The sequence below is a fragment of the Macaca fascicularis genome, chromosome 6 (assembly GCF_037993035.2).
Source record: "Macaca fascicularis isolate 582-1 chromosome 6, T2T-MFA8v1.1".
In the NCBI taxonomy this organism is placed as follows: domain Eukaryota; kingdom Metazoa; phylum Chordata; class Mammalia; order Primates; family Cercopithecidae; genus Macaca; species Macaca fascicularis.
In genome coordinates, this window is record NC_088380.1 from 175,644,772 (window position 1) to 175,665,716 (window position 20,945).

The window sequence follows — 20,945 nt, forward strand, 5'->3', positions numbered from 1 at the left end:
GGTTGTCATTTTACATAGCATGCAGTTTGAAGCTGGATGTGCCAGTAGTTCATCTTCTACTCTTTAAGGTAATAGTGGAATGGTGTGAATTCCCTGGGCTCACCCACTGTGGTGGAGTAGGCTCGGGGCTGGGGAGTGGTTCTCAAACAGGCTGATGACAAGGATCTCTGAGATTTCAAATTTGCTATTTATCATTCACAAGGTAGACAATCTCCATAATTGAGGACTGGTAGTAGGAGGAGTGTTTCCTTAGCAGGTTTTATAGAAATTTAATTTGTGCTAAGTGTCTCCTATTTTCCATGTGCCGATGCATATTTAAACACACAGCTTCATTATCACCTCCGTCCAGACGCTTCCCCTCCATGAAGCATCAGATCCTCAGCTCAGGTCCTATAGCTCTAATTACTCACATGAGTTTTTCTCTTGGGCTATACAATTATTTAGTCTGACTCCCTCTTATTAAAACCAAGGAAGCTGAGGACCAGAGACATAGCGCGGCTTTAGCAAAGTCCTTCAACCAGCAGGAACTGGACGGGATGTCAGATCACAAACTTCCTCACACAGAGAAGATGCTCTGTCCACAATGCTGACGGAAGACGTGACAGCACTTCACACCCAATGTGATTACAAACCAACTCAGGATCTTCCAAGCTCGGCTCCTGCTCCTGAACTTTCCATTTCTGTGAAGTGGAAGCTCCAAGAAGACAGAGCTCACAGATTTACACTGATACATCTTAATCCCTGCCGTTTTCCCCAGAACTAGCACTTAGAAGGAACTCAAAAAATAGTTTGATGGGTGTGTGAATGAATGATTATGAGACTTTGCCGTCATTCTCTGTATTGTCTGAACTTGGAACTAATCATTTTTCACTTCTTTTTCCATGGCCTCTAATAACTCGCTGACCGCCAAGATCTGTTGATTTTGTCCCCAGGGACTGCTTACTTTGGCCTCTTTCTCCACTTCCGGCTGCTCTCTCCCGGGAGAGTGTGAGAGAGATACGAGCAGGAACCCTCACATTGGACTACAGCCTCATCTCCTGCCCCGACCTTTCCTTCTGCCACCTCCTCCTGTCCTCGGTTCCTCTTCCAGAATAAATGTTTTCACCATGATCTGTCCCAGGGCAAAAGCCATCCACATTCTTAGTGTCTACATCTAAAGCCCATGCTCCTCGCAGTCAAGGCTCTCCAGCAACCGGCTTCCACCTCTTTCTAACCCAATCACACACTCTTCTGCCTCAGATCCCTCCACTCCACTCCCATGAAATGTCTGCTGGAAACACAGTTTTGCCTTTACACTTTGCACGCACCATCTTCATTACTTTGTGAATTCTAACCACCATTCAGGCCCAGTTACAGTCTTTACTATTGTAACAAAGGAATACAGGAGCAACAGTAGTTAGAGTTTTCTAAACACCTTCCATGCATCAAGCATAGGACTAAGTTATTCATATGCATTACTTTATTAACCTCCACAAAAACCCTAGGAGGTAAGTCCAACTATTATCCTCATTTTATATAGTGGAAACCTAGGCTTAGAAGTGTCAAGTAATGTGTTTAACATCACAGACTCAGAACCTAGAACACATGGAATTCATACATCCGTCTATCAGACTGCCAAAACCATCCTTCTAACCACTAGGCTACATTGCCTAAAGCTGTCTGTTCCTTCTGAGCTCTGAGAGCCCCTCGTTACGTACAGCTCCTCATTAGCCAACTCTCATGTTGACTGGTACTTTACTAAACATTTTCTTGTATGTACATGATTCTTGTCCCCAGTTTCACTGTAAGCTACTGGAGGACATGAATTGTACTTCTGGGGCCTTATGGGTTCTGCCTGACAAGTGCCTGCTGACTGAACTGATTAGAAGTACACAGTACGCAATTCCCCTTAGGTGTTTTTGGTTAATTCATCCTTTAGGCAGTGAGTTCACTTCCCTTTCCTTCTTCCCCGAAGCCCAGCTGCTAGTAGTGAGTATAAACAAAGAGAAGACCCTCACTGAGTTCAGGATCCTGAGTAATACACATTTGCATGGCTTAGAGGGTGGGCTGATGGTGGGTGCTGGAGTGACTTAGGAATCTGGGTTTGTAGAATTTTGAACCTTTTAAGTCCTGAGGCCTTTGCATAGTTAGAGATATTATAAGGGGGGGGAAAGAGACCCTGTAAAACAAAATCTGAGAAACCCTAGCAACTAATAAGAACATTGTGGGGCCGGGCGCAGCGGCTTAAGCCTGTAATCCCAGCACTTTGGGAGGCCGAGGCAGGTGGATCATGAGGTCAGGAAATCGAGACCATCCTGGCTAACATGGTGAAACCCCATCTCTACTAAAAATACAAAAAATTAGCCAGGCGTGGTGGCGGTGCCTGTAGTCCCAGCTACTCAGGAGAGGCTGAGGCAGGAGAATGGCATGAACCCGAGAGGCGGAGCTTGCAGTGAGCCGAGATTGCGCCACTGCACTCCAGCCTGGGTGACAGAGCAAGACTCCGTCTCAAAAAAAAAAAAAAAAAAAAAAAAAAAAGAACCATCGTGGGATATTTGCTTTCTTAACAATCAAAAATATAGTTGGTAATTAACTGTCCAGCCCTGCTTATACATCAATACAACATGTTCTTTTTGGTTAATGGATCCATTTAAAAATTAGTGTCATGAGATCTGACCAATATATCACTTTATATACGCAAAATGTTCTTTTGGGGTTCAATCATCAGAAAGCTGGTTGACCTTGACTTAGTCACTGCCCTCTCTGGGCCTCCATTTTCTTGCCTCCTGACATTCTGGCAGGCTAATTAACATAGTTGTTTCTGGTTCATGTGAACAGTCTTGAGTTCTTGGACTGCACGGAACGAAATGCTAGAAAAGCACTCTGAAATGTTAGAAGTGCCAGTTCAGGATGAGAGAAGATCTCTATTTATTTAGTGGTTTTGAAGGTTTGGCTTTTCTGTATCTCGTTTTCTCAGGAAGATGTAAACTCAGGAGGCTATTTCTTGGGAGAAACCTATCCCTGTTCTGCAAAGGAACTCCCATTCTTTGTGGCTGTGGCTGCTCTACCCCGTCCTCTCCTGCTCTTGGGAAAACACCCTCAGAAGCAGCAGCGGGCGGCCTCCTTGTCCTCGAGCCCCTTGCAAAGTCCTCTCTGCTTCTCCGTTCCTTCCACCCACCCCCAGAGACGCCTCTGCCCTCTTGTGTGCTTTGCATGTTAAACACCAAAAGCTTTCCGCTAAGGCCACAGGGGAGGCAGATAACCTGCATCTGGAAGCCATCACCAGCTGCCTTCAGTGTGCCAGTAAACTAAAACCTGTGCATTCATTATAGGGAAAAGTGACAATGTCTTTTTTTTTGAGCCTCCCTTAAGACGTCTCAAACTGAATCTGGGGCTGCAGAGAAGGCTACTGGGCAGAAGTGCTTGCTCAGCCAAACCAGACCGTCTTCCCTCTCCCTCTCCAAAAGCATGTTCCGACCCCGTGGGCACAATGGTTTAGGCAGAAAATTCAAGGCATAGTCCTTGTAGGGGCCCAGGAGTCATGAATAAGGGGTCAGTAGTAGAAGCCAGGTAGGAAATAGTCAAAGTTCAAAAATGTCATGCTGGAATAGTCCTGCCTCTTGACTGTGGTGACAGCTGCACGAATCTGCACGTGATGAACTCACACAGAACTACACATGCCTGCGCTCACACAGGCGTACGCAAGTGAGTACACGTGGAGCTGTGAAATCTGAAAACTAACGTCTGTGGGTGGTACCAATGCCAGTTTCCTAGTGTTGATACTGTACTGTGGTTATGTCAGATGCTACCATTGGAGGAAACTAGTACACGGACTTGTTTACTATTTTTTGAAACTTCCTGCGAATCAAAAATCATTTCAAAATAAAAAGTATAAGGCCGGGCGCGGTGGCTCAAGCCTGTAATCCCAGCACTTTGGGAGGCCGAGACGGGCGGATCACAAGGTCAGGAGATCGAGACCATCCTGGCTAACACGGTGAAACCCCGTCTCTACTAAAAAAATACAAAAAACTAGCCGGGCGAGGTGGCGGGCGCCTGTAGTCCCAGCTACTCGGGAGGCTGAGGCAGGAGAATGGCGTGAACCCGGGAGGCGGAGCTTGCAGTGAGCCGAGATCCGGCCACTGCACTCCAGTCTGGGCGACAAAGCGAGACTCTGTCTCAACAAAAAAAAAAAAAAAAAAAAAAAAAAAAAAAAAAAAAAAAAAAAGTATAAAAAAAAGTCCTAGGGCAGTGGAAGTGGATCTGGCTATGTCTCCCCAACTTCCTGGGATACAGGTCTCCACGCTGTCTCTCAGGCGCCGATGACGATGCTGTTAGTAAGAGTGAGAGCTTCGGCGCCATCATCATCAGTGTTCCAATTGATTGACCACATACTATGCATGAGACACTAAGATATTTCTTTCTTTTAAACACTTTCTCAGTTGCACAAAACATACCCACAAGGTTACCATCCCCATTTTACAGAAGATGATAATGACGCTGGGCAAAGCTGGCTTCACCAAGGCTCTGTAGGGCCAGGCTCTAAGTCACCAGGCACTGAGGCTCCAGTGCTTATATCTGGGGATGACTAACCAGCGAAGTACAGGTTTCTGTGACACTATTGTGGCATCCAACGTGTGTTCCCTAGAAACCACTGGAGCACAGCCCTCAATCTCATGTCTGAAGGCACCTGGACCGCCCTCCTCTCCCATCCCTCACCCTCACTCTGGTCAGAGAGCCCGAGTTAGCCACATCTGTAGTGAAGCAAGGAAAACATCACTTACAGGTTCTTCACATCGGTGATGCCGCGGAACGCCTTCCTCGGGATCCCCTGGATCTGGTTTTCACTCAAATCTCTAAACAAGAAGAGAAGAGGCACACTGCGTTAAAGACCCGGGCTGTCTGGATCTGCATCTCATTAAATGATAACAGTCCCCCCACCCAGGCTGCTGCCTCTGCCGTCAGAGTGTATGGGGGCTGTTTGGTCTCAGGCCCCAGGCTGCTATAAGCATTCACATTGTTCTTCAAGTGATGGCCTTTGCTGAAATGGTTACCAGGCGGAGCAGCTCGCCTCCAGGGCGGGCTCTGTGGGTGGTCTCGCACCTCCAGGCCACGAGCCAAGATGCTGGCTTATTTGTTGCACATACTGCACCCAATTCTCTGTTTTCCCACCTCCCGGAGACACCCCCCTGCCCCCACTCCCCGCCCCTGCTCCCAAGCCCCACAGGCACTCCTCCCCCACTGTGGGGTCAACGCCGCAGCTCAATCTCCCGTCTCTCAGGGCTGTCCTCTGCTGCTCAGGACAATCTGCCTTTGTCATGTGGGATTGCAACAGAGCCTGCCCATTCTGATTTTCTGATGCGGGATGACCACTTCAGCTTATTCTAGAGTCCCAGAGATTCCTGGGGGCCCCTGGATCTTCTTAGTGACAGGCATGATAAATTCGAATTGCATTTCCACAGATCCATCCGAAGTGGGGGTCCCACAGGCACCTCATCTAGCATTAAGCAGTGCCAGCATGTTGCTTTAAGGAGGGTAAGGGATACTGTCAGGTCCCACAGCTGGCTAAACCTAAGTCTTGTCCTAGGCTGTAAGCCTTCCCAAAGCCTTATTTCCTTTCTAAGAAAGAGACGGGCTTGTTTGTTTGTTTTGCTTCCCACTTTTAGTTTTTGCTAGACCAAACATGTGCACTTGTTTTCACTCAGAACTGAGGCCTGCTTGGATCTCAACAAGTAATCAATCTGTAAAGACCCATCAGGGCTCCAGAGCGTGCAAACTGGCCCTGCAAAACACTCATGCCAGACCTCCTTCCTGGCTGGTCCCGCACAGCCATGGGCTGCGGAAGCCTCTCTGAGGACTATGGCGTGGTGGGGGGCGCAGAGCCAGGGGCTAGGGACACAGCGAGCCCTTTACACTTTCTTCAGATATAAAAGGTGTGTCACACACACACACCACTATACATACGCAATTATTTTTTAAAAGAACACCCGAAAAACCCTCAAATATAAGGTAAAAAAAATTAACAATGCAGATCTAACTACTGCTACCAATCACGAGTTATATATATAAAATTCCACCAATATGACCTCATAATATACAGTCTATTATAACCTATTATTCTTGTTTGCTATATTGAGAACATCTGTCCCTGTCATTAGTAGCGCATTGATACCAACATTTTTAATGGCTGTATATCGTCCAATTGTATGAGTGGCTACATGGTCCCGAATCGTTGGGTAGGCATTTATTTATTTACTTGCTATTTAAAGAAACAAGGGTGAATTTCTCTGCATGCACATTTTGGGGATACTTGTCCAACTATTTCCTTGGTATGGGGTCCTATAAGGAGACCTTGCTGGTCACAGGTTAAATGGGTCCTGAGTTGACCTAGAGACAGATTGTACCTGTGGACACTCCCATGCTGATTTTCCAAGGGCACCTAATCAAAAGCTTTAGATGACTCCAGATATATTTGGCAGGAGAGATCAGACGACTGCCCTCCACTAAAATCTGGGCAGTCTAAATGAACATTTTGCAAAGGGGCAGGAGGGAAAAGAGGAAACAGAAAAGAGGTGTCCACTTTTTTCTGATCTCCCATCCCCTGCTGAGACAAGCCATGTGCTCTGAGCAGCTAGCTAAAACGAAACTTGAGGATCATCTGGGGCCACTTTTAGGCCCACAAAACAAGGCTCAGACTTGGGGTAGAGTGCAGGTGTAAGTACTAGTGGTTTCTGGGGCTGAATAACAGGGTGCTTCCCATCTCAAATCCACTTTCCTCTGTCTGCAACCGATGTAAGTAAATTCAGATGCACAATGAGCCCTGTCTCAGGCTCCCCCAGCCAGGCCTGATTCAATGAGCTGGGCTCCAGCCTGGAGTCCGGGCGCTGAACAAAGCCCATGATGACAGCAGAGGTCAGGCGGTGTCACCAAGGCCACTCAGCTGCTCTCCATCAGCCTCTGGAGCAGGGGCCCAGGTCCTGTCATCAGACTAATGCAATTTCCACCAGGCATCTGGGCAGCACCCGAGGCTCTGGAAGTCACAATGAGTCCAGTCTTTTCTGCCAAATGAAGCTGGTCTGTAGGCCACCGAGCCTTTGCCCACTACCCTCCCAGGCTTGGCTGCTCTCTCTGGCGGCTCTGGGAGATGAGCCCCAGTCACACTTTTGGAAAATGGTTGATGTGATCAAAATCAGAGGCAGGGGCAGCAAACAGGAGAGAGGTATAGAGCTGTCAGCTTGAACCATAGCTGGAAGCTGGATGAGGGGGCATGTATTCCAGTAATGCACTAACCTTGTTGGAATAGACAACATCCCAAAATATACTGGGAGGAGTAGCAGTTGTACAAAGGTTCTGGTTTGCAATACGGTGGGATGAGGAGAGGAGAGTGATATTTAAGCAGAAAAATCTGGCCATGTTGCTGGGAGACCTCCTACACAGGCGAAATCCTGCACTTGGGTGGGGCAACGCTTTGGTTTCTGTTCACTATTTTCTTGCTGTAAATATAACCAGCCTTGCTCCTACTTTAAGGAGCCCAGTTAAAACACAGCTTTTTTTCCCATCTCCCTGTCACTGCTTTTCTCCTGTCCCAATTGAGCAAAACAGTAGATTGTAGGGAATTTATCTGTTCCCCATGACAATCTGCTTGTAAATTTTATTAATTTTATTTTCCATTGAGCCTCTCTTCTCCGGCTAACAATACTGCTGCCATCCATCTGCAGGACTGTATATTGATTTCATAAATACCTCCAGTGGGCTGACAAACTGATAGCTTTAATGGTGTTACTGATGGGGCGTGGAGGAGGGTTCAGGGCTGGGTGCTTCATTTTCGGTAACGGTCCCTTCACAATGATCACAGGGCCTTTGTGAGAGTTCCTAATAGTGTGTTTATCTCAGCGTGGTGCCAGAGCACGGAGCTATTGTTAAGTACTATCCTTGAGAGAGACAAGAGCCACCATTTTCCACTGACACTTAAATAAAAATAACAAAATCTATCCACAATGCCCAACAGCCTAGTGCTGGCCAATTGCTTGTTGGGGTTTTAGTGCCTCCCCTTTCATGAGGGAAGCAGCTCAGGGCTGAGGAGGGCAGAAATGCTCAGAAGTGACCCGAGAAGGGGATTTTTGTTTTTTTAAACACTAGAGGAAAGGTATGAGATTGGAGTAGGGTGCATCTGGGTAAGTAAAGGAAGATGGCTGGTGGGAAAGGCTTTCTTGGTTGGGGAGTAGGGCTAGGAATTGGGATGCCTTTTTAAATAATTAGGGTTCTGAGAGAAAAGGAGAACTGCATTAGCTAAAGTGCATTTTCCAGCTTCCGGAAAATGATTAACTGACCGATTATTCCATCCAAAAACACAAGACCAAAGAGGACTTATTAAGGAGACAGTAAGTCAAATAGGAGTTGGCAAGAACCAATATAGCCCCCTTCCAGCCACCCTCCCCCCTTTTTAATTTACTAAAATGCTTTGGACACAGATTAACTTTCTTCACAAATTTATTATTGCTTCATCTACCTTGAAATGGGAACTGCAGACACTTTGATAAATGGATTGAAAGCCTGTCTAGTTCCAGTGGAGGTTTTGAAATGCTTCCTGGGGCCCTCCCTGCAATGTCAGGCATGCTTTGTTCTCGGAGGAGCAGAGAATGACAGTTCCCACCTTCACCCCTACCCCTGCAAGACTAGGAGCAGGAACATGTTCTCCTCTTTGCCCTGCTGGGGACAATGCACTTGTCTTGGTCACATTCATGCTACCAGGAAATCCTCTCTGTGTTAAATGGCAGTTTGTGGAGGGACTTTGATCCTAGATGTCACTCCCAAATTAATTCTGAAGCTACAAAATGGGGCTTGGAAGCGCCTCAAAACTTGGAGATTTGTTGTTTCTGAAAGTAGGGGGGGTTACTTACGAGCTGTATGATCATTCAAGTTATTAAAATGCTCTTTGCCTCAGTTTCCCCGACTTTACAGTGGGGATGTTAGTGTTACCAACCTCAACAGTTAATTGTGAGAGCGAAATGATTACCTGTAGAGCACCGTGTGGAATCATTTGCACGTTAGTTGTGTGAATCTAGTCAATTGCATGACTGTCTCACATCTCCAACTGTCAAATGGGACTGCTTTCCTAAGTCATATGGATACTGCACCCAGAAATATCAGTCCCACCTGGAAGTCTATACAAGTGCCATTATGACATTAAACTACAGCTTGTAGTGTTCTGCAGAGCACTCTGCACAGCATCTAGAACACTGTAGGCACTCAATGAATAGCTGCATTTCCTTTTGTGTAGTTTCCTCCCATTTAGCATTGGATTGACATTGCTGAAAATGTCCTTTTTCAGCATCCCCAGGACATATGCCTTCAACTCTACAAAGAATAAGACACAGAAATGTTGCTGTACTCTTTCCATAAAATCTGAGGGAGGGATTAAAGTTTCTCTCATCTATCATCTGGACAGGGGTAGCCATGTTTGATTCTAGATTCTTTTGGATAAAACGGGAGAGCTGGATTCAGAAATAAAAGGTCTGTCTTGTGTTGGATTCTCTCAGAAGCAGACACCGAGCCAAGGACACGGGGGTTAAGTGATTGATTAATGAAGTGCTCCCGGGAGAGACCAGTGAGGGATGGAAACCGAATGGAAAAGGCAAATAAAAGTACAATCAGGTGAAGTCTTGGCCTTAGTCCAATACCATGGGGAACTCCTGTCTCTGAGCAAGGAAGCTGGGCTTTTGCAGCCTTGCAACAGACAGTCCTTGGTTAGGGACCACTCAGGAGAAATGTAAATTCCCAGGCTCTGCCTGCCTTCCATGAATGCTGGGGGTGGTGGCTCCAGCACCCCAAGGACAGATTGCTGAAGATGTTGCCAGCTAGGAGACTTTAGCAGTGAAGTTCAAAGAAGCAGGTGATAGGATCCAGTAGCAATAGAAGGAACCCAAGGAGATCCACCCCAAAGTATTCCTAAGAAGGCTTCGGGGATAGTTCTAAATCTACAAGTCCTCAGCAGGTTAAAATATCACTATCAAAAGATAGCATATCTGGGACCGAAGATCAAGAGGCTACATGGGAAACTAACTGAGCAAAGAACGTGGGAACAACCCAATCTGGCGTCTGATGAGGTTTACACTTCTTTGTCTACCTCCTCAATCCGTCTGCACTGAGACCAATGTGGCGTCTTTTCAGTAACATTAAAAAAAAATTCCATCAACTCTTGGTTAGGCTAAAATAGGGGATGATCTTAAAAGCATTTATATTTAGAACCATTATTGGATTTGTGATCAAGGCAATGGATTACCATTCTGATTCTCTTTGGCCTGAATATATATTTAAATTACTTTCACATTCTCTGCCTAGTAGGAGGAAACCTGCCCATTGGTGCATTCAGTATCAATCAAAACTCATTTAGGGATTTAAAAATTTTTGATGGATAATCTACGAATCTAAAATTTCCTGTACTCTCAATAATACTACCATCTTACATAAAGCTGCAGTCTTTGCTCCCGCCCCCTGAACTCCAACTTTCTAATATATAGTAACCCGGTGACACATCGCTCTGTGCTAGGAACTAAAGGGACAGACACTGTTTTGCTTACCTTATTTTATACAGCAGGAGGGACAAACATGCAGGAAAAATTATCCCCTGGGGATTCTACAATGTGGACTTCAGGGAGGATTTATCTTAATAGGTACATCTCTTCTGCAGGCAATTTATCTTAATAAGCAAGATTATATGTTTGCAGTTGGGTCACTGTCAAAATCAAATGAGCACCAAGCATATGTCCCAGCTAAGCTCTGGTACCTCCAGCTGGGTGTCCAGTCAATGGCAGCCTTTGCCTGAGGAAGATTACAATGGAGTAACTGACTCATTTCCTGAAAGAACTACCACCTATCTCAGGGATCCAGGGAATCAAAGTATCAATGGGGGACAAAAAAACGCCAATTATTTCCCACTGCTCTAGTTGTGTTTCTGAATATTTCATTGCAGTGAGAGCTTACATTGCGTGTTCCCTCGATGTTAAAAAGTTACTGGATGAAGGATATCAATAAAAGCTCTTTCTGCAATCCTTCCCCTCACAAATTCATCAGAAAAGTCCTGGCCATGCCATTCAGATGTTTAATAATGACAGATTAAGTGTCAGCTCAGCTGCTCACTTCCCAAAAAAATGAATTGAATACCTACTATGTGTTCCACTATGGTTGAAGTTGAGAGAGAAAAGTGGATAGTCCCAAGTTTCTGTCATCCTGCAGTTTACATCCTTATTTATCCCAGACACAAAGAAATAGACTCCCTTACTTTTACAAATATAAAATAAACATCTAGACACCTCAAAAAGTGAGAGCAAGGATGGGTGGTGGCTCATGCCTGTAATCCCAGCACTTTGGGAGGCCGAGGCGGGCGGATCACCTGATGTCAGGAGTTTGAGACCTGTCTGGCCAACATGGTGAAACACCAACTCTACTAAAAATACACAAATTAGCCAGGCATGGTGGTGGGCACCTGTAATCCCAGCTACTTGGGAGGCTAAGGCAGGAGAATGGCTTGAACCCGGGAGTGGGAGGTTGCAGTGAGCCGAGGTCGTGCCACTGCACTCTAGCCTGGGCGACGGAGCGAGACTTCATCTAAAAAAAAAAGAGAGAGAGCACCAGTTTCACTGTTTCTTCCTTTTTATCCAGAAGAAAGCCTGTCTCTAAACTCACACTATGGGTTGCTCCAGACACCAAGCAAAAGATTTTATAGTTTATTTTAGTCGGGGTCCAAAATCTTTTTAAATTTTCAGAAGGAAAAGAGAGAGATGCCACTCTGAATCACCAGGATTCACAGGGAATGCAGGCTTGTTTCATCAGGTACTTTGGTTTTATCTTTCAAGGTGGACAGTTTGGGAAAAATCAGAACAGTATAAAGATATTATCAAGAGTTGGGATGGTACCGGCAGTTGTCATAGAAGAATGTTCTGATCAGATGGACCATGAACCCCGCTATAAGAACAAAATAAACATTCATTCCTGTTAATTTTTTAAAATTTAAAGTGAGAATAGAACTGTGGTTATGTTTTCTTTCATTTGTGTCTTTATCTTTGAGAGATACATACTGAAATAAGAATAAAATGATGATCTCTAAGTTTTGCTTCAAAATAATATAGGAGAGGAAGAAGTGGTAGAATAGATGAAACGAGGTTGGCTGTGGGTTGATATTTATTGGAGCTAGGTGATAAAGTACGAGGGAGGTTCATTTATTATCTGCGCTTTGCTTTTATGTATGTGTGACATTTTCCGTAATAAAAAAAAAGCATGCAGATTCCTGGGGTCTATGCCAGACCTATTGAATCAAAAACCCTAAGGATGGGCTTGAGTCTAATTTTAAACAAGTTTGAGAACCATGGGTGGAATGATTATTGCATCAGATTAGGTGCTAAGTTCACATCCCGGTTCTGCTACTCAACAGGCTGTGTGTCTTTAAGAGTACCAGTTCAATTCTCTGAATCTCAACTTGCACTTCTAAGAAACTGGGATAGGCATCAGAGGTAATGGACAAGTGAGTGCTTTCTAAACTCTAATGTAGTATATAATGCAAATTCCTATCTTCAGGTTCTAGCATGAAGTTCACAAATATAGCATCCTACTACCTTAAATGTTAAAGTCTAATTTTAGGGAAAATTTTGGGAGCAGGATGCAAAGGCCTCCTGTGTCTCAGACATGAGACTGCTGATGTTGGATAAAATGCCTGTGGGATAGGCAGAGACACAGGAGAAGGCTGAAGTGGGGAGAATGATGACATTTAATCTGTATTTCAGAAATCCACTCAGAAGCCCGGGGAGGCTGACCTAGAAGGGTAAGAGTTCATGGATGGCTACACCCTCCTCTGGGAGCCAGAGACATGGCAGAAGAAAACCAAGCACTTTGTCCTTGGACTCCTTCAAGCTTGAAGGGGAGACAGGTTGCTGGGATTAGGACATTCCTGATAGGGCCTCACAGACCAGGGATTACCTACAGTTTTCTAGGAAGGCTGAAATCTGGAAGAAATCACTACAGGGCAGGTGATGAGCAGGGTTGAGCAGCCAGGCTGAGAAACAGTCCTGGAGCCGTGACTGAGGGTGAAGGCCTGAGGTCCAAGCACTATGAAGATAAGACACTTGGTCCCAGGGGAGCATTCTGACCAAAGGGAAAAAGGAAAAGAACCTGTCAGGCTGCAAGCTTCTACAAAAGGTTACAGATGGAGTTGAGGTTATGGGTTTGCTCTGTGACTAGTTACCAATGTGGGTGCCTGTTTTGTCTCCTTCTGGGCAGGTGTTCCAAAGATTGCAAACTCAAATGCTTCAGGGTTGTGCAGGTAAAGTAAATGAGGAAGTCAGGCTGCATGTGGACAACAGGAGTAGTCAGAAAGTGAGCTGGGGATGTTATTTCAACAAAATCAAAACAAAATAATTGGCCTCTGTGCCGGCCAATTGGATGCTTCACCCTGGGAAGAACTTGACCTGCAGGCTCAGATTTGTGACCGGTGAGGATGCAGAGACTGTCAACTCTTCAGGGGCGATCTGCTAATTCCAGAACGGCACTGTCCCATGGAAATATATCACAAGCCAAGAATGCAATTTAAAATTTTCTATTAGCCACATTAAAAACAGTAAAAAGAAACAGTTGAAATTAATTTTAATATGATATTTAACTCAACATATCCAAAAGATTGCCATTTCAAGATGTAATCAATATAAACATTTATTAATGAGATGTTTTACATTCCTTTTTTCATACCAAGTCTTTAAAGTCTGATGTGTATTTTACACACAGCTCAATCTGGACTGGCCACATTCTGCGTACTCAGTGATCACACATAGCTAGTGCCTACTGTATTGGACAGTATGTTCTAGAATAAGGAACTTGATGCTGTAGCTACACGGCATCTCATTGCCAAGGGAGGGAAAACATCTTCAGATGTTGGAACCAATCTAAGGAGCCTGATACAAGACTGCTTGGGAGGTTTGAGTACACAGATAGGAAATGTGGAGGAAAATCAGTCAAGGTTGAAAACCCCGAATCCAGGGCAGAAATCCATGGTTTAGAATATTCCATTCATTCAGTCATTCCTCCTGTGAACAAATAGCTCTTCGCAGCCATAGGATTTAATCTGAGTTTTTCCAAACCACCACTCTTCCAGGGCTATCAGGGTTAACCGATGCTTCCAGTCCAAACAGAAGCTTTCTTCATTTAATTATCATCTGCAACTCCAACTAAGGCTCTTTGTGTTCATGAAACAGCATTATAATTGACTGATCATCTCCAGCAAATGGGACAGAGGCTGAGCTTCTCAACAGCTCACTAATCCCTGGGATTATCTCAATTTAGCGACATGGCAGTTAGTTACATTAGATGGGATTGAGGAACTCTCATTATCAGCCCAATTATGCCCTCTGTTCTGGTCCAGGCTTCCCTGTGTCACTAAGTGGTCCAGGAAATATCAGTGGGGTTCCAACCACAGGCGTCTCATTCCGCAGTGCCCGCGTACCTCATTATATACACTTCGGGGGTATACCTGCGATTTTGGTGTCTTTACATTGTGTGCAGAAATCTGGTGCTGAAAATCATCTGATTGTAAAGATCTAATTATGTACCTGAGATAGTCCCCTGCCAATTTTGGGCCCAATGAGAAGTTCTGGTTTAATTTATCAACCTTAGTTGGGTGTGGACAGGGGGCTTGTTCACCTGATTCAAAAGGATGGAGACTGGTGTTTTGTTTGTTTCTTATTGTTTGAAGCTATGTGTCTGCCCAGTGGGATTTGGGAAAGGGAACCCATTTCTATACAATTTATCCTCCTCTGAGGCTGACATACTGGTCCCCACCCCCTCTGTCCCTCTTCCTTGGCAGCCATCTGAGGTTTTCATCCCTAATTTGATTGTCGTAGCTGACACTGTCAGTCTGAAATCCAGTAGCATGTCTAATGCTGGCTGGACAAGGGGAAGGCAGGGGGAGGTGAGGGGGAGGCAAATTCATCTCGAGAAGTAGCTTTATGTAAATCGATCCTTTGGCCCGAAAGCTGGAGCCAAGCATTTGCTGATTAATTGGAGAAGCGTCCTTGTTCCCGTGTCTTCTGTAGAGAGATGGCCCAAATTGAGTCCTCTCTGCTTCACAAAGACATTCCCATGCCAAAAAGCTTTTGTAATTAGGAGATGAAATCTTGTGAGTGAGGGGGAGGTATCGGGGCAGGAGAGCGTTTATGAAATTGTTCTGAAATGAAGTGTGTGCATTTGGCCTGCTCTGTGATTAACTGCAGACCTGGGCACCCTCGTTTGCCTCCTAGTCTGTGGCCTGATAGCCTAGGTTCAGAGGCATAGTATCCCATAGGTGAAGATCTACTTAAGTGACAATTAGCAAAAATTAAGGGGATGGGGAGTGTGCTTCTAACATGTTTTTCTTAAATTTATATTCTTAGTTACCATTTGGGCCCATTTCTGTTGGTGTCAGGAAGGAGGGGAGTGAGGCTGATTGATTCAACCTTTTTTCTACATCCTCTTATCTTTTCCTGAAAAATAAAGCTCAAATAAAATGGCAGATCGTCCACCAAGGCGGTCCTTTTCAACTCAGTAACTTGTCCCAGGGCCCTGTCAAATTTGACTTTATCAAAAAACTTACAGGCAGAGTAGCTACCTGGGCACAGGAAAGAGTGAGTTTGGTTCTGGAAAGGTTGCTTGCTGCTTCACCGTGCTGACTATGTGGAGGTTGGCAATATGGTGTTTTATGATGGCTCTCGGACTAAATTATTAGCTTCGTGTAGGCAGGAGCTTTTGCTGAGCGTGAGGCCTGATGTATAGCTTTAAAAATATTTGTTAAGTGGATGGAAAAAATAAGTGAACATGATTTTATGCCATTTCTTGGTCCATGGATGACTGAGAACACATCTCAAGCTATGGAAATCTTTTTTTCCCCCCAAGTCCAGTCTGTCCCTTCGGATTACAAAGGGCTCTGGCTGTCCTCCTCCATCCTTCTACCTCTACAGCCCTGGTGGCATATCATGCTTGAGAACTAATGTTCCTAGAACAGGCTTGTGAACTAAGGAGCCACAGATAAAGCCTTTGACAGGGAAAGGTTTAGTGAGCTAAGCTGAGGCGTGGGAATGAGCAGTTACAGTGGGAAGATAGGTGAAGTGGACAGATAACTTGATTTTTCAGAATACAGATTAAACCTGGCCTGCGAGGGTACAATAGATTTGGAAAATGCATTCAATCCAGAAAAGGGCTGTGTGCCTGACAGTGTTTCATCTCCAAGAACAACTTCTCCCCTCCTCCTTTCTGAATTCTGGCACTTATAGAGATTAGGATAATACAGATAATGAAACTCAGGTGCAGAAGGAGATATTTTAAGCAATAGCCTCCAGGAGATGTTAGAAGGGGGTCATTGGCAGTGAAGAAGTTCTGATGATCTTTGGGATAATCTACCCTGTGATCTGACTCCTTCCAGGCAAATTGTCTAAAAGCTCTGGAAACCCTCCCAGAGGCTGAAGATGTGCAGAAATAAAGTTGGGGGTGGTAGTGAGGTGAGGAGGTGAGAAAAAGAGAGGAAGTCAGAGGGCTAAGGCACTGCAGTTTGGGAGACGTTGAAGCCACTTCCTAGTGTCTACCCCACTGTAACCTTAAATGTTCAGCTTGATCATGAAGAAAGGATTCTTTGAACATTGCTCTGGATCTGCCTAACCCTAATACTCTTTATGATATGGCACTAGAGTTCCTCTTATGTGGCCCACTCTGCTCCACCGAGGAAATGTGAACATGCCAGCACAGGGTGGGGAGGGGCTGTGCCTGGGCTGCGGCTGCCCAGAGGTTGGAGTTTGGCAGCAGTGCTGCAGCTCGAGGACATGGGGCTTGTATATGCCTGTGCTTTCTTGTAACTTTTCAGAAGACCATTAAACAAGTGAAACCTCAATGGTAGAGGTGAGATGCTATCCTGGGGCCATCTGCCGATAAAATCGATATGCTTCAGAAAGGCTCAAAATTATCTTCCACCAAAGCAGGAAAGCAATTCAGCAAGACCTCAGCACCCTGAGTTGCAAAGCTGGCCTCTGGAAGCCCAGTAACAGATGAAGTATATAGGAGCTTAAGCCATTAAGCTACGTTAATACTATAGAATGACGTTTCTCATCATGACCCCCTGCACTATTTATTGTTCCATTCAAAGCAATTACAGTTATTGCTAATAACTCACACCTGTGGATGTGCTGCTGTTGACTACAGGAGAATAGATGCTGTTCTCTTGCTTATTTATGTAAAAATGGATGCAGTTCAATAGATTTACACCAAGTTGGAAGTTAACACTAATAATTAATCCCAGACCTGCTTCTGGCCATTAGCCTGAAAGGCACTAGACAAGGGACATGAGTGCTGGGAGGACCCAATGAACTGCAGAGATGAAATTCATTAGTGACAAATGTGAAACTGCTGCCACTAGTCTCGTGCCAAATACAATCAACTCCCCTGTCCCCAGCAAAGAGAAAAGGACCTCTGAGGTAGGAGGCGGGGGGTGGGGGGTGACTTCTAAAACGCTTCTCTTGTGTCTCTGAGACTATTCATCCACTATAGCCCAAGCCGTACTTTTCTTGGTAACTCCACTCCTTGCCTTACATGCCTGCTAGAAGTCGTGCCTATGGCCAAGACCCCAGGAGGCAGTGAGGTACCGTAGTGAAGGCATGGCTTAGGAGCCTAAAAGACCTTGGTGTGAACTCCAGCTTTGTCACTTGCGTGACTGGGCCTCAGTTTTTGCATCTGTATAATGTGGACCATGAAAATACCTATGTGGGGGAATTATTATAAAATAGTTCATGAATTTTGAGTTCATCGCATGCTGTGTCGTTCATAAAAAGCACTGGAAAAGTACTGATTGTTATCAGTCCTCGTATCTGTTCAAGTCAGCATTCAACACTGTGAGTAAAAGAAAAACCCTGCCTTCTTGCCACACAGAATATTACAGAGAAACACTAAAACTGTAAAGCAGCAACTCCAGGTCAAGTTCAATACGAAAGAAAGTAGTCATTGGTTTCCACTTAGCCTGTCATGCCTCAAAGTTTCCTGGGTCCTGCAAGGATACTCTTTCTCGTGGAATCTACCACAATCTCCCGAAGATGGCGAAGATGGGAACACAGGCTAAAGCCACCCAGCCCCTATGAGGCTGGTTGGAAAATGGTTGACTGTGCAGCAATTGCTGTGCAGACGAGAAGCTGACAGGAGACTCCCACAAAGAGGAGGGAAAAGAAGGGGGGCCTGAAGGGTGTCAGTGGGACAGTGGGAAGACACTGGGAAGTGGCCCCTGCCCGAGCACAGGCTCTGGGCCGAGAGCAGAATGTTGGTCCAGCCGTTCTGTGCAGACTCAGGACAAGTCAAAGCACCCTTCTGCCTTCCAAAGGAGGCTGAGGCCTGGGTGAGCTTCAAAGGGGTCCAGAGCCGTGCAGGAAAAGCCATCATTGTGCAAGGTGGGAATGGGAGGTTCATTTGTCACCACTGAAACAAATTCCTCAGTTGTGGCTACTCTCTTTGGAGAAGGAAATCCTCACAACCCTGTTAAAGCTGTCTCGGGGCTTACATTTCAATGAAGCGTCATCCTTACTAGGGTGACTACAATGTACCCAGGGTGTTAGGCATTGCGGGTCAACACTAAGAAAATGAGAAGATAGTCCCTGGGAACGGACAACAAGTATGATGTCACCTCTGCAAATGGACCCAGCTGCTTGAGGCAGGACTCAGTGGGTATCTTTCCTCTTTTCCATCTCCAAACCCTGTGGAGGAGGCTGCTCCAGGAGCCAGGGACGGACCAGTGAGTCAGCCTCTCAGTGCTGAGGCGCTGAGTCCATGAATGTGTGATCCCTTTAAAGACAGACAGATACAAAGATGAGATAGAGAGAGACAGAGAGAGGGAGAGAAAGACAGTTAAAGAGGGAGACTGACACAGTGAGACAGAGACAATGAAACCAGAGAAAGCAAAAGAGAAAAGAAAAGGCAGAGACTGAAACGCACATACAGAGACAGGTATTTCCCAGAAGAGACCGTGAAAGGGAGAGACACACAGAGAAAGACACAGATATGGGGCAAAGAGAAAGAGGATGGAGACAGGTGCACATGCACACACACACGTATGCACACACACATGTGCACACACACACACACAAAAGAATGGACATACAGAGACAGGCTGAGAGAACCAAAGGGGAAAGGTGCAGGCAGAAGCCAAGCAGGGGTGGGGCTGCAGACAGAGGTTCTTGGAAACGATCTTAGCATTTGAGCCTCCCCAGGATCTCCTGAGGTTCCTCTGGGGATGAGGACGTGCCATCCTCCCTGGACCTGCGCTGAGCTCAGGTCTTTGTGCTTCAGCCCAGCCTCGTCCTCCGAGACACCCCCAACCTTTGCATCCAGCCAGAGGGGAGCTCCCCAGAACAGGGGGAGGTCGGCTGGGACTTCCCCTAAGCTCCCATCTCTAGCAACTCCAGTCCTTCCAGTCCCCCTCAGCTCTGGAAGCCAGAGACAAGGTTTTGGCAGAGAAAACTTGTGGTTTCAAACTTTTTACATTACAAAGCGAGTTTTTAAAAGCTCCATAAAATTTCAAGGCACATACTTAATGTTCAAATGGCAGAATATATCGATTCCTGCCCATCCTCTAGTATCTTAAGTTTACCCAGAGGACCATTTTATTTAATTAACTTGGTGCTTTATTAATATAAATATTCTCCTATTGATCATAAGAGGGCCTGACAGGCACTCAAGCTGGGTATACATCACCTTCCCTCTGAGCAGCGCCACTTAGAGGAGTGGCTGGCTCGAAATCAAGGAGAGTGGCAGGAAGTGGTCCCCTGGGATGTCAGGCACAGATGAATCTATAGCATTTTTATGGAGGGAGACTTTTTTTTTTTTTTTTAAAGATCCAGCTCCTTGCTTCTTTTAAAGCAGAAAGCATATGGAAATGAGATATAAAAATGGTCTTGGCTTAGCGTATCAATTAAGCATGTCAATACCTTAATTAAATCGTTCAACAAATGAGATTTATACCAATGAATATGTTTTATAGTTATAATAGCTTTTTTGGCCACTGTTCAAAATGTCAAATAAATCGTGAAAAGGGGATTAAAAGAGGACATAATTGACGTTCTGAACTGTAGCCAGTTTTTTTCTTCCTTTCTTTCCCCTCATTCATGTGATTTTTGGAGAATGTATATAAAGTAATGGGGCCTATAATGGCTTGGCTTTGTAAGAGTCTTTTTATCCTTCAATTCTAATCCTTCTTATCAACGTTTCTAAGTCTCACACCATTGAACCTGCAAACGCCCTCACTTTCTTCTGGTCCTTAGAGCTTGCTTTTTAATAACATGCAACCAGAGCTCCCTGGTACACCCAGGGAGAAATACAGCCTCCGCCCCGACAAAACCCCAAAGAAAACAGGGTGTAAGGTTAAAAGGCATTACGTGAGAAGGCTATTACCATAACATCCAAACATTTGGGTAAGAGTATTCTTAATCTCTTTTGTAAAAGTCAAGTCTAACAGCATATTTTCTCTAAATGAGCCAGAAAGTAAAAATTCTGGCTTCTCTTTTCTTCTCCTACCCTTTTGCTCTGTTTTTCGAAATCATTTATTCTCTTTTCTTCTCCTACCCTTTTGCTCTGTTTTTCGAAATCATTTATTCATCAGCTTATTTCTGTAGATAACCACAGTGTATTCTCTTAAGAACAGAAAACAAAGAGAAGAACTTCTAGACAGGTGCAAACCTAAAAACATAAAAAGTGTGCTGGATGTGGTGGCTCTTACCTGTAATCCCAGCACTCTGGGGGGCTAAGGCAGGAGGATCACTTGAGGTCAGAAATTCAAGACTAGCCTGGGTAACATAGGGAAATTCCATCACTACAAAAAATAAAAAATAGCCGGGCATGGTGGTGTATGCCTATTGTCCCAGCTACTTGGGAGGCTGAAGCAATGGGATCGCTCAAACCCAGGCGTTTGAGGTTACAATGAGCTA

The 20,945-nt window shown here is 45.2% G+C and overlaps 1 protein-coding gene across 2 annotated transcripts in view; it reads right to left on the minus strand.

Annotated features, from left to right (window-relative positions):
* The window catches only part of SLIT3 (slit guidance ligand 3), a 695,238-nt gene that overhangs the window by 219,426 nt on the left and 454,867 nt on the right, over positions 1-20,945 (minus strand). For both annotated transcript variants that reach the window (XM_065547045.1, XM_015452236.3), the window contains exon 5: positions 4,761-4,832. In XM_065547045.1, coding sequence (XP_065403117.1) covers positions 4,761-4,832 — 72 coding nt within the window. The remainder of the gene's footprint in view (positions 1-4,760; positions 4,833-20,945) is intronic.